The following is a 12,579-nucleotide window of genomic DNA, read 5'->3' as shown; positions in this document are numbered from 1 at the left end:
CCCCCCCCCCCCCACTAGATACCACCTATGAGAGAAAACCTGCAATATTTATCTTTCTGAGTCTGGTTCAGTTTGCCTAACATGATGGTCTCCAGTTCTATCCATTTTCCTTCAAATGACACAACTTCATTCTTCTTTATAGCTGAATCATTGCCCAGTGTATATATCAATCACATTTTTTTTTTTTTGGTCCATTCATCTGTCGATGGTCATCTAGGCTGATTCCATAGCTTGGCTATTGTGAATAGTGCCATGAAAACCACAGGTGTCTCTACTGCACGCTGATTTTTAATTCTTCAGGCATATACCCAGGAGTGATATAGCTGGATCCAATAGTAGTTCTGTTTTTAGTTTTTTGAGGACTCTCTATACTGTTTTCCATAATGGCTGTACCATTCTCACCAACCGTATATAAAGGTTCCTTTCCCCTACATCCTTTCCAGGATTTGTTATTATTTCTTTTTCTTGATAATAGCTATTCCGACCAGAATGAGATGGGACCTCAATGTAGTTTTGATTTTCATTTCCCTTATGGCTAATGATGTCGAGCATTTTTTCATATATTTATTGGCTATTTTTTTCATTTAAGATGTATGTATTCAGCTCTTTTGACCATTTATTAATTGAATTACTTAGTTTTCTTGTTAAATATTTTGAGTTCTTTATATATTCTGAATATTACTCCTCTGTCAGATGAATATTGGCAAAATTTTCTCCTATTCTGTAGACTGTCTTTGCTATATTGTTTCTTCTGTTGTACAGAAACTTTTACTCACAGCAATCCTACTAGTTACTTCTTGCTATCATTTCCTGAGCTATTGGAGTCTTGTTCAGGAAATCATTATCTATACCCATATCTTGAAGTATTTCTGCTGTTTTCCTCTAGTGGTTTCAAAGTTTTCAAAAAAGGTCTTCCTTTTTTTTTAATTAAAAATTTTGAGGTGCATAATAGTTATATACAATAGTGGGATTAATTGTGACATCTTATGTGATTTTTAAACTAAAAGATATTTTCTCATAAATCAACTCTGAATGAAAGGGACTATGGTGTGATGGCACATATCTGTAATCCCAGCAACTCAGGAGGCTGAGTTAGGAAGATCAAAAGTTCAAGGTCAGCCTGGTTTACTTGAGAGAGCCTGTCTGTTATGGTTTAGATATTAGATGTCCTCCAAAAGCTCATGTGTGAGACAATGCAAAAATGTTCAGAGGTAAGATAATTAGATTATGAGAGCTATGACATACTTGGTGGGTTAATCTACTGATGTAGATAACTGAGTGGAAACTATATACAGGTTGGTGTGGCTGGAGGAAGTAGTTCACAAGGGGCATGCCTTTGGGGTTTATATTTTGTCTCTGATGAGCTAAGCTGTCTCTCTGCTTGCTGGTACCATGTCCAGAGATGCTTTCTTCTGATATGCTCTTCTATCTTGGTTGGACCCAAAGCTATGGAGTCGGCCGACCAGAGATTGAACCTTTGAAAAACTGAGCCAAAATGAGCTTTTCCTCCCTTAAGCTGTCTTTTCTTTTAAATATTTTTTTAGTTGTAGATGAACAACTAAAAATTTTTAGAATTTATTATTTAAATTTATTATTTTAAAAATTATTATTTAAAAAATTATTTTATTTATTTTTTTAATGTGGTGCTGAGGATTGAACCCAGTGCCTCACACATGCTAGGCAAGCACTCTATTGAGCCACAACTCCAGCCCCTTTAGGCTTTCTTGTCAGATATTTTGTTTACAGTGATAAAAAGCTAACTAAAACACTGTCTTAAAAGATGAAAAGAATTGGAGTTATAGTTTAGTGGTAGAGCACCCCTCGGTTCAATATCCAGTACCAAAAACAAAACAAACAAACAAAAAAAAAATGAAGGGGACTAGACCACTACATGCTGTATATTGCAAAATATATTGGACCTGGCTGTGTTGTTTGTGCCCTTATGAAGGTGACTGGGGTAAAATGATATAATTGCACATTTCTTGGTTCCTTCACAAATGTGAGTGATGTGTCACATGATATCATCACCAGAACAAAAATTTTCAGCACTTAACTGAAATTCCAGCTTGCAGTCCTATTTAATTGTAACCCAAACAGTCTGCCATACATGGCTGTTGGGAAAGATATAGAATCCGATGACTCCTAAGCAGGTAGAATAGGAAAAGAGCTTTACTTGATGCCTCTCCACCTAGAATTAATTTGGGATTAGCATGCTAGGTCCATGGGGAACTGAATGTCAAGGCTCTCTCTTTCTTCTATTTATGCCATTCTGAATCTCCTGTGGGAGCCAGGCTGTTGAGTTAGCTAAGGAGCATGGCTGCTCAGGCCATTCTGGTGGCTGGTACAAGGTGGAATGATGGACTAGGTCAGCATGGAACTATTCCAACACCTTCCAACCACACTCTTCACACACATCTCCTCGGTGTTCTGAACCATTTGAACTCAAGGGAACTTCATTTTTAAGACATTATTATCTTTAGGAGTGCTTCTTAACTTCTGAAAGGTCAAAGCCCCTTGTAACAGAGAAATAATTGGCCTTCCTCTACCAAAGAGGCACTTAAGCAAACCCATCAAGGTTAAGAAACTTTGATCATATCTATAACATACATGAAAGGACTAATTTATTCATGGCTAAGATATTTATTTACCTTTAAATTATGACTAATAAGACAGATGGCTTGAGTCAGAACCTGCAGTTCTGCCATTCTGTAGCTTGGGTAAGTCACTGAATCTTTCTCTTCCTTAGGTTCCTCATTGGTTAAATGAAAACGATATTGATACCACCTATCGCAAAATATCATTATGAGAAAATAATACATTCATGTAAAGCACTTAACAGCGGTGCCTGTCATCCAGCAAATATTTATAGAGCTTCAACTGTGAAAAGGGACTAAGTCGGTTGATAAGGCAATCTACAAAAATTGCTGCTGTCAGTAGAGCACACATTTTATTGTGGAACTTAAATTTTTGTAGAAATCTTGCTGTGTGTTTCATTGCAATTAAAAAATATTTTAGGCTATGTTTCTCTTCATTCAGGGAGCAGATAAAATTTTAATTCAGATTTCTCCTCTGGGATTCTGTCGCTTCACATGAGCTCAAATCTAGAGTTCTAATTTTTGTTTCATCCTCATTCCACACCTGACAGCCACTTTGCATAACTAATTTGGACTGTGAGTACTCACCCTTCACTTGGCATAGGTATTTATAAAATGGGAAAAAAGCCAGATACCATATTCCAGGAAAACAATTTATTCTGTTCCATCTCTACACTTTTATTCATTCATCTGTTATGTTTAAAAATCAATTAGCAATGTGCATACACTGTATCGACAGCTTTATTTAGGTTTCACAACAGAGTTAGGCAAATTTAACTATGGTTTCCATAACAATGGTGCTCTACAACAATGTCTGCATTTCAGAAGTTAGTGAAGGCCTCTTCTCAATATGACATATTTTTAAAGTTCTCATGCTAGTCTTCTATCTTTCTGTCACCTGCTTTCTTGCCCCTTACCTGCCTTCTTTACCATCAATGCCAGTAGGAAATCATATTAGGAGTTGACTCTTTTGGACTTTCTCCTCCTTTTTTTCCCTCCCCTCTTTTAAAAAAGAATAACAATGATGAACTTACAGGAAGCTGAAAAGAAATGTACAGGGATGTCCCTTGCACCTTTTATCCAGCTTCCTCCAATATTAACATCTTTTAAAACCATAGTACAATATTCAAACCAGGAAATTAACATTGGTACAATCCACAGAATTTATTCAGATTCTACTGGGATTGGTTTTTAAAGGACAAGTTTTTTTTTTTTTGCATTTGGTAAATATCAACTATGATCATAATAAGGATTGTAATTCAATTCATGTGTGTGCACTTATATGTCAGCCAGTGTATATATTGAAGTGTATCCATCAGTGTGTGTGTGTGTGTGAGAGAGAGGAGGGGGGGGGTTGTGGGGGGAGAGGGGAGCGATATCTATATCTATATCTATATCTATATTTATATCTATATATAAATTCATGATACATCTATCTATCTACCTATCTATCTATCTATAGAGAGAACTATGGCCTTATAAATTTCATAAGATTGTTTTGAGGAACAAATGAGAGAATGTCATGTAAACACTCTTAATAAACTGTAAAGAACTAAATTGTAGTTGACATTCAAGAAAAAAATGTCTCATGAATAGGGCACAAGGATAGTAGGTGGAACCTACTCTTTTACCTCAGAGTGTAAGGTAGTGTGTGTGTAGTGGTGGGGTCATGATATACAGTAGCTTCAGCAAAACTCCATTCAATGACGTAAAATTACAGAAGGTACCTCAGGTCAACTTTTCCAACTCTCTACATGGCACATGTATTTGAAATACTAGGTCAGACAGCGTAATCTCTGATTCAAACTTTGTGATGGTCACATAACACTTTACAATTCAGTCATTCTCTGTTTAGACAGCCCTACTTGTTTAAAAGCTCTTTATTGTAATGAAATGAAATTTGCATTTCCTGTGACCTTCCCCTCATTGGTCTTGATTCTGCCATCTGGCCTTGCACAATGCTGAACAACTGAAGACAGTCATCATTCCCCTAAGTAGACTCTTTTCCACTCAAGCCACTCAAAACCAAGTCCTTCTTTAACATGTTCTCATATAATAGACTGACCTGTGCTTGTGTTTACTGGATTAGAATCCAGTAGGGTGGGGGCTAAACAGTACATTCAAGAACTGGGTCAATCTCTTATATTCTATATAAAATACAGGATTGTATAAATGCCCTACAATCACATTAATTTTTTTTTTGCCTCCTCTGCCCCAACTTGCCTTATATTATTCTTGAAATTGGTTGAGAGCCCCAGGATTTTTATTTTCAAGCTTTGATGTCTAGCCACTACTCCCTGATTCTGCACATATACAGCTAGTTTTCTGGGCACAAGAGCAGGACTTCATGTAGATTCTTAATAAGTTGGGCCTATTGTACCATTCAATTGAGATTTTTAATATCTTGACTCTATCACTAAATATATTTACTGTTCCTGCTGGCTCCACATTGGCTGGAACCTTCAAATTAGTCCTTCAGACTTTTCTAAAAATTGCTGAGAAAACACTTGAGTATAAAAGGGTGAAAAGGAGATCATTAGAAAGCTATAAATTCAAACCCTAGCATTTTGACCTCCTATTAATGTTAAATTTTATTCAGTATTCAGCTGTAAGTTTTCACTGAGGATTACATAAGAAGTAGCCATACAAAAAAGGCCTCTGTTTTTTGTGTAAAATTGTATTAGGTGATTCAATGTCTCATTTGTAAAAATCCCCTGGGAAATTTCTCTTGGAGCCCAGGAATAGGAAAAAAAAATTCTCTCCCAATGATAGCTGAGCTGGTCTGAATTTCCTTCTGTTTTGACTCATAAGAAGCTCAAAGAAAAAAAATCAATTTCTCAATTGCTGTATCATTTCTTTATTTCTATTTATTTATTTTCCCCCTTTCCATCCTACTTTATTACCTAGCACTCCATGTTAACAGTTCTATGTTAACATGCTACTATTTTTTCAGGAGATTCATGATATATCCTTTTTATATGCAGTCAGGATATAAAAAGAAACAAACAAAAATGATCAGGATACCACTTAAGATGTCTCTCCAGATGTTTAAATGTCCATGGACTAATTTCTTTATTTTTAAGTGGGACAGTTGGGAATTATCCCCAGAGTACTTATGCTGAAGTAGCTTTGCTTCATTTCCTTCAAAATTTGTTCTCAATTTAGAAGGGCACGTTTACAATGCCATGAAAAAAAAATCTTAATCTCCCCAAATGGTACCTTATTTCAAAGAAAAAATAAAAATTATTCAATCATTTGCTTGTCTTTTTTTTTTTGCCTTTCTATTACAAGGCCTAGCATTAATTTCATTGTAGAATAATCTTTTTTCCCACTAAATACTGCTACTTTCCTGGATTATTTACCCTGAAAATACTGTTGGACTTTTAACTGTTATTAAAAGCCCAGATTCCTAGAATTGAATTAACTATTACACATTAATTACTATTTGTGTGACTATGAATAAATTCTGGGTCCTGAAGTTTCTCATTTACAGAAAACTACTTTTTGATGAACATCTGCTGTTAAAATGTATATTACTTACTTTTAAACAGTTTAATGTACGCAGCTTACATCGTCATACAGAGGTGCAATATTCTAAGATGAAATTTTAGGAGCTTAATAAATCAGTCTAGGGTGGTCGGCCAGCCTTATATCAGAAAGGCAGTACTTTAGCTGTGTCCACCACATGAGTGTTTGTTATACTTATTTCAATGAATAAATGATGTTTAGCAAATGATTTTCTTTTAGTAACTGATTAACCAGCATGATGTGTTATAATTTATAGAAGTTAATTGGCAAAACTATAGATTTAAATATATGGTAGTACAAAAATATTTTGGTAGTATAAAAATATTTTTCACCTTTGCATGCATACGGTGGAAAAATCTCAAGGATGCCTATAACCTGTACCAAAGGATTAGAGGGGCAGGAATAGGTGGGATGGGGCTAAAGTTCTGTCATTAAGCCATCCTATTTCCAACTGTTGGTTTGATTGAATTTCTGGTCTTTGAGGCTGAATATATGAGTAAAAATCCCTGAACCTGTTATGTTGTCTTACCTGACTCAAGAGAATATTTTTCTCCAAGGTTATGAATGGGCAGAGTGGAATGTCATCAAATTTACAGAAGAGGTTGTAAGAGTCCATTACTACCTTCTTGCTAATACATATATGCTAACATCTACCTATATGTGGAGAAGAATTTGCTTTAAGTCTTTCTTTTAATATAAATAGCAAAAATGATATCATTGGGATTGTTGTGCCTCACCCACCTCAACTTCTTCAGTAGCCACTCTTGCCCATCTGAGTTGAGTGTGACCATACTATTACAGGACTCTTCGTAATGAACATTTTGCCTCACTGCAATTTTTATCAGTGCCCTTGAAATGATTTACTATTTCTCTTTCCCAGATAGGGAAACTCAGGTTCAGAGGAGATTAACCCATAATCATATGGATATGGAATGGTTAGAACCCCATCTGTTTGATTCCATTGCTTCAATTTTCCCTGCCACCTCCCAGGTTCACCACAAGGTCACTGCAAGGAATGGATGAGTGTAATGCTTATAGCTATGTTCCCTGTGAATGTGTGGGTCGAATAGAGGCTTTTCAGCTCCCTTGATAGCCCAAAGTCAATTACCTATTAAATTGCAATCCTATATAGTTATTGTTGCTTTGTACAATACAATTATTATATTTCAGTATTTTTGTTATTTTTTCATACTGTTTTTAAACCTATACCTTCTTTTGGCCTACTCAATATACTCAGAGAAGTCATAAATTTATATCCCAAGGCATAGATTACTGTGTGCCACACTTGTATGCCCCAGATCTAAGAGCCCTCTACCAGAAATTTTGGCTCTAAAATTGTCACTGGAACATGCTTTGAAAAAGTAATACTATCACAAGACCAATCATAATAATAATAATAAACTTCTCTCAAAGCATTTTAGAATTAGAATACTGAAATGATATAAACTGTTTGTGGATTGATAATTTTGATGTGCATTAAAGAAAAACCAAGTTAAATGAATATTTTTTTGGTTGTATGAAACCACTTGCCAGGCTAAAAGTAAACAGCAAAATTTAAGATATAAATATGGAAGAATTTTACTCTATTGTTACCAATAAAATATTGCATTCTAAATACATTTTATATTGGATATTGTATTCTAAGCATAAATAAATATGGCTATAAAGAACCATCTAGCTTAAATATTAAATCTTAACCATCTAGCTTATATATCAAATCTTAAGTTCTTAGAGGAAAGATCTTAGACTAATGGATAAGTAAACATTAATATATTCTTATTTATATTTCTGAAATTTATGCTTTTAGGTTATTTATACATAAGTGGAAGTTAGAGAGAGCTATGTATTCATATGAAGCTATTTCTTTAGCAACTCGTTATTTGGATGCCATGTGGCAGAACTACATCCAAAGAATATGAAGCTTTGAAACAAATGTACATTTGTATGTTCAATTTAAAACATATATTTGAATTTAATTCCATTGGAAAAGTATTATAAAATGCAGAGATAATGTGACCAAACTTTATGGCGGAGGGAGCTACTACGTATGTATTATTTTACAGTTATAGACATGGCTTAAAAATTGAGTGTATTTTCCTTTTCTTGTATTTCCTCTTTTGAGGTACAGTAATGGCTATAATCCCAGCAATTTGGGTGGTTGAGGCAGGCAGGAGGAACACAAATTCACTACTAGCCTCAGCAACTTAGCAAGACCCTGTCTCAAAACAAAAAATATAAAAGGTTGTGGATGTATCTCAGTGATAAAGCACCCTGGGTTCAATCCTTAGTAACAAAAAGTATCCTTCTTAAACTGAACAGCACATATAGAGTATAAAGTAAGATGTTTTATTCTTAATTTATTATTATTATTATTATTATTATTATTATTATTATTATTATTATTTGCACCAGGGATCAAACCCAGGGGTGCTCTAAAAACTGAGCCACATCCCCTGTCCTTTTTATTTTTTCTTTTAAGACAGGGTCTTACTAAGTTACTGAGGGCATTGCTAAGTTGCCAAGGCTGGCCTTGAACTTGCAATCCTCCTGCCTCTGCCTCCAGAGTTGCTGGGATTTCAGGCATATGCCACCATGCCCAGCTCTCTCTTTGTTTTTAAAATATGTGCGTTTGCTACAGAAACTTAAAATAAAAAGTACCTTGAAATTATTATGTTATTCTAAACATTAATCAACAATAGTTCTTTGGGGGAAAAATTCCATAAGTTTGGATAATTTCTTGGGATGATTTTTCTACTAGCTGATATTGATCATATTTGAACAAGATAAAGATGAGACATAAAAATATAAAATTACCACTCTTATAGGTTTAAGGTCCATCAAACCTTAGGAAACTGGTTGGAATCAAAATTAAGATCTGTTCTAGAATTTCGACAATGACTTTAGCAATAGCAGAAAAAAAAAAAAGAAAAGAACATACTTAGGGAGAAAAATCTCTGATTATTTTATGAACATACCACTCCATTCACCGATAGCAGCTGGTCTCCTCTTTTGAGGCCTCCGTGTCTTTCAGCCACCCCTCCAGGAATGATGCGAGAGATATAAATGGGAGAATTTTGCTCCTTTCCTCCCATCACGTTAAAACCAAGGCCTTCATCAGTCTTTGGCAGTTCGACTACCCGAGGGTGGGAGTGGCCTTCACTAGCTGCAAAAGCTGCAACTGTGGCCTGAAAGAAAAGATGGTCTTTTGGTAATAAAATGAGGGAAAGAAAGCTAATGTGTTTGTAGGGGGCAACTCACACAACATCTTAATTTTTTTTTTTTTTTTGGCATTTTCCTGTGAAAGAGAAACCCAGAAGGGAGGGGCCTGTCTTCATTTAGATGCCATCTAGGATTCCTTTCTTTGGCAAACCCCACCCAGCTGTTTTCAAGCTTATAAAGCTTATCTACTATATCACTTAAGGTAGCTAGCTCACTTATGCAAATACTCCTATTCCTGGGCTCCAAATAGTTTTGGTACATATACTACCTAGTATTAAAAGTATTTTGTACATATGTTGACTATGAGCACCTTAATGACAGATTATGTCTTGCACTTTTTTAAAAGACACACAGTCTACCCTGATGCTTGCACATGAATGCTTATAAATATTCAATAATCTAAAGAGCATTTACACGTGTATACTCTTGGGAATATATATGTAATTTGCTATTGCCAGATCACTGGTTTAATAAACTTAAAGTTTTTTTTTTTTAACTGAGCATATCTAAAAGAAAATACAAATTAAAATTAAATAATGAACTCAGATTATTATTATTATTCATACCAATATTCTGTATTATTATGGGAGATCACTTATCTGGCAGAAGATTTTTTTTCCCCTACATTAATATTTCAACTACTATGGTAACAGGCAAAATGAGTAGTTTCATGGCTTTCTACCTGGATGTACAAAACATCATTTAACATGAACAAAATTTTATTTTAAAATTCATACATTAATTTCCTTAAAGAAGTTCCAGAAAACAACTTACCATTAGTTCCCACCCCACATAGGAATAAAATAACAGCATTTGAGTAGTTTCAATCAGGAAAAGATTCTCTGCCTGCTTCTTTTTTTCCACTTCCATTAGCCTGACTTAACCACAGTTGATTAGATACTTACTATAAAGTGATTTACTCAATCCTGTAAAAATATTGATTCCCAACTACTGTACATTCTTTTTCCACACACAGCATTATCACATCAATTTAGCATTATGCTACTGCCTGCATTTAGTGAAAGATAGTGAATGATATGGAAATAATGGCTTGTTTTTAGCTACATGCATTTGCTCATGCAAACCTTGTTGTCATGCATAGGTTTTAATGGCTGACATGGATGCAATGCAGACAGCCCAGAAACAACCAGAAAATATTGTGCTATTGCAACATTATGCTGCTCTCCTGCTGTTCTACATGAATAAGAAATGAGAATGGTAAAACACTACATAATTCACTTTCCCCTTAATTAAACCATGTAGGGATCATTTTTCTGTGCGTGTTCCACTTCAGTACAAGCAAAGCATGATGTAATGGTAATAATACCCTTTTTTAGCCTGGGTTAGGAAAAAAAAGTACAAATCTACAGTGTTCAGTTACAAAATGAAAACTAAAAAATCAGAAGAGAAATAAAAAAACAGGTGATGTAACAAAAAAAAGAATTAAATGGAAAATTCTGATTATTTTCACTGGTTCTTAGTGCTCATACATTATTAGAAAGAGAAAAGTCTTTAAAAAGCAAGTCATGTTCTATTATAACATTTCTGTATTTGTGAAATGTGAATTGCATCAGTGATTTTAGATTAAAACTGTTTCCTAATGGTAGAGATTCCAGAAAATTTCATGATCCTATGGCTGTAGCATTTTTATTACTAGGGTCTCTGTAACGTCTGGATTTTGGGTTTTTAAAGTGCACAGTGGTCACTACCACAAAATGTGACAGGTCTTCCCTTTAGGTAAATGCCACATTCTTTCAGCAAGTTACCCACTGCTCTGCTGAATACAAAGAAGATTATACATCAGTGGGTGCAGGTGAGTTACTGTCATACATAACTTCTTTTTAGGTCTTTAGACCTGAGCAAAGGAATCTTCATACACTGAGTAGGATATAGGTTCTTTAGGAGCAGAGGAATGTGTTAGAAAACCATGTAGTATTTTATACAATGAGCCAGGAGATTTGCTTGTGCCAAATGGACATTCAGTGAGTTTAATGAAATCATTCTCCTTTCTTAAGCTACAGAAGCAGCAGAAACGTTCAATTTTCCATTAGGATTTTTACCTGGGAAGTAGTACTGGTTCTAGACTCTGGGCTGCCACTGATGTCTAAATTCTCTTACAGTGTACACACGAGAATACCTGAAACACACACGCGCACAGTCAATTACTAGATCACTGTGGTCAAGTATATTTTTAAAGTTACTCAAGCCTTACCTTTGCTGTGGCCCTTGCACGGAATTCTGGACAGCCATTAACAGTTATCGTTTCATGCATGTATTGATATACCTAAAATGTTCACATAAAAAAAGAGCGTGTAAGAAATAATAAGACTATTAATTCTTTCATAGCAGATAGAACATTAGATTTTTATTCTAGGACTAAAGTTCCCTATCACAAATGAAACAGGTCTGAATCAATTATCCTGATGATTTGGACCAAACGTATCTCCTATTTTGCAGTGGGGAAGGTGTCCAGGCAGGAAAGGCAATGACATTTATTTAGAAGTTTTGAATTTGTCCATGTTTATCAAAGTAAAAACGTTTATATTTGGTTAAAAAAAAAAAACCATGGTGAGTAAAGATTTTTACCATTGCATATAGCTCTAGCTCTACAATTAGTGACAAAGGTTATGTACATCATTATTTCTTGGATCTTGAAATATTTTGTGAGTAGTTTTCTTTTTTAAAAAATTATTTTTTTAGATGTAGACAGACATAATACCTTCATTTTGTTTATTTTTTTTATGTGGTGCTGAGGATCAAACCCAGTGCCTCATACGTGCAAGGCAAGCACTCTGCCACTGAGCCACAATCCCAGCCCTGTGAAAAGTTTTCTAAAGTGATATTCCACAAAGCTAAGGTAGCAGTGTCTGTTTCTTGGTCCAAGCCACAATGTGTTGGAAGATATGTTACTATTAATGATATACAATCATAACTTTGAATATTTATAATTTAATCTGCCCTGTCAATCTATTTTTTTTTTTAATATAAGCAAGTAAGGCCATCAATTAGTCTTTTAACCCAGAGATAACAATGGTATTCCAGAACACAGGTAAGTAAGAGATCCTTAGAACTAGCAACATGGGGCAACATGTCAGCTATAGTTCATGTGAAAATTCAGCTGAAATATAAAAGTGGTAAAATATGTATAAAGAAGGATGTCATAGGGCTGGGGATGTGGCTCAAGCAGTAGTGCGCTCGCCTGGCATGCACAGGGTGCTGGGTTCGATCCTCAACACCA

The 12,579-nt window shown here is 34.9% G+C and overlaps 1 protein-coding gene across 2 annotated transcripts in view; it reads right to left on the bottom strand.

Moving 5' to 3' along the window:
• The window catches only part of Lin7a (lin-7 homolog A, crumbs cell polarity complex component), a 133,583-nt gene that overhangs the window by 31,314 nt on the left and 89,690 nt on the right, over positions 1-12,579 (bottom strand). Inside the window, exons 2-4 of one of the 2 annotated variants that reach the window (XM_048804602.1) lie at positions 11,554-11,625; positions 11,402-11,478; positions 9,098-9,307 (exon numbers count right to left, since the gene is read on the bottom strand). In XM_048804602.1, the coding sequence (XP_048660559.1) occupies positions 9,098-9,214 (117 nt within the window). In that variant the 5' untranslated portion in view covers positions 9,215-9,307; positions 11,402-11,478; positions 11,554-11,625. The remainder of the gene's footprint in view (positions 1-9,097; positions 9,308-11,401; positions 11,479-11,553; positions 11,626-12,579) is intronic. The other variant, XM_015482963.2, reaches the window with a different exon arrangement.

The sequence above is a fragment of the Marmota marmota genome, unplaced genomic scaffold (assembly GCF_001458135.2).
Source record: "Marmota marmota marmota unplaced genomic scaffold, marMar, whole genome shotgun sequence".
NCBI lineage: Eukaryota > Metazoa > Chordata > Mammalia > Rodentia > Sciuridae > Marmota > Marmota marmota.
Note: the sequence above shows the minus strand (reverse complement) of the source record. Positions and strands in the feature narration are given on the sequence as shown.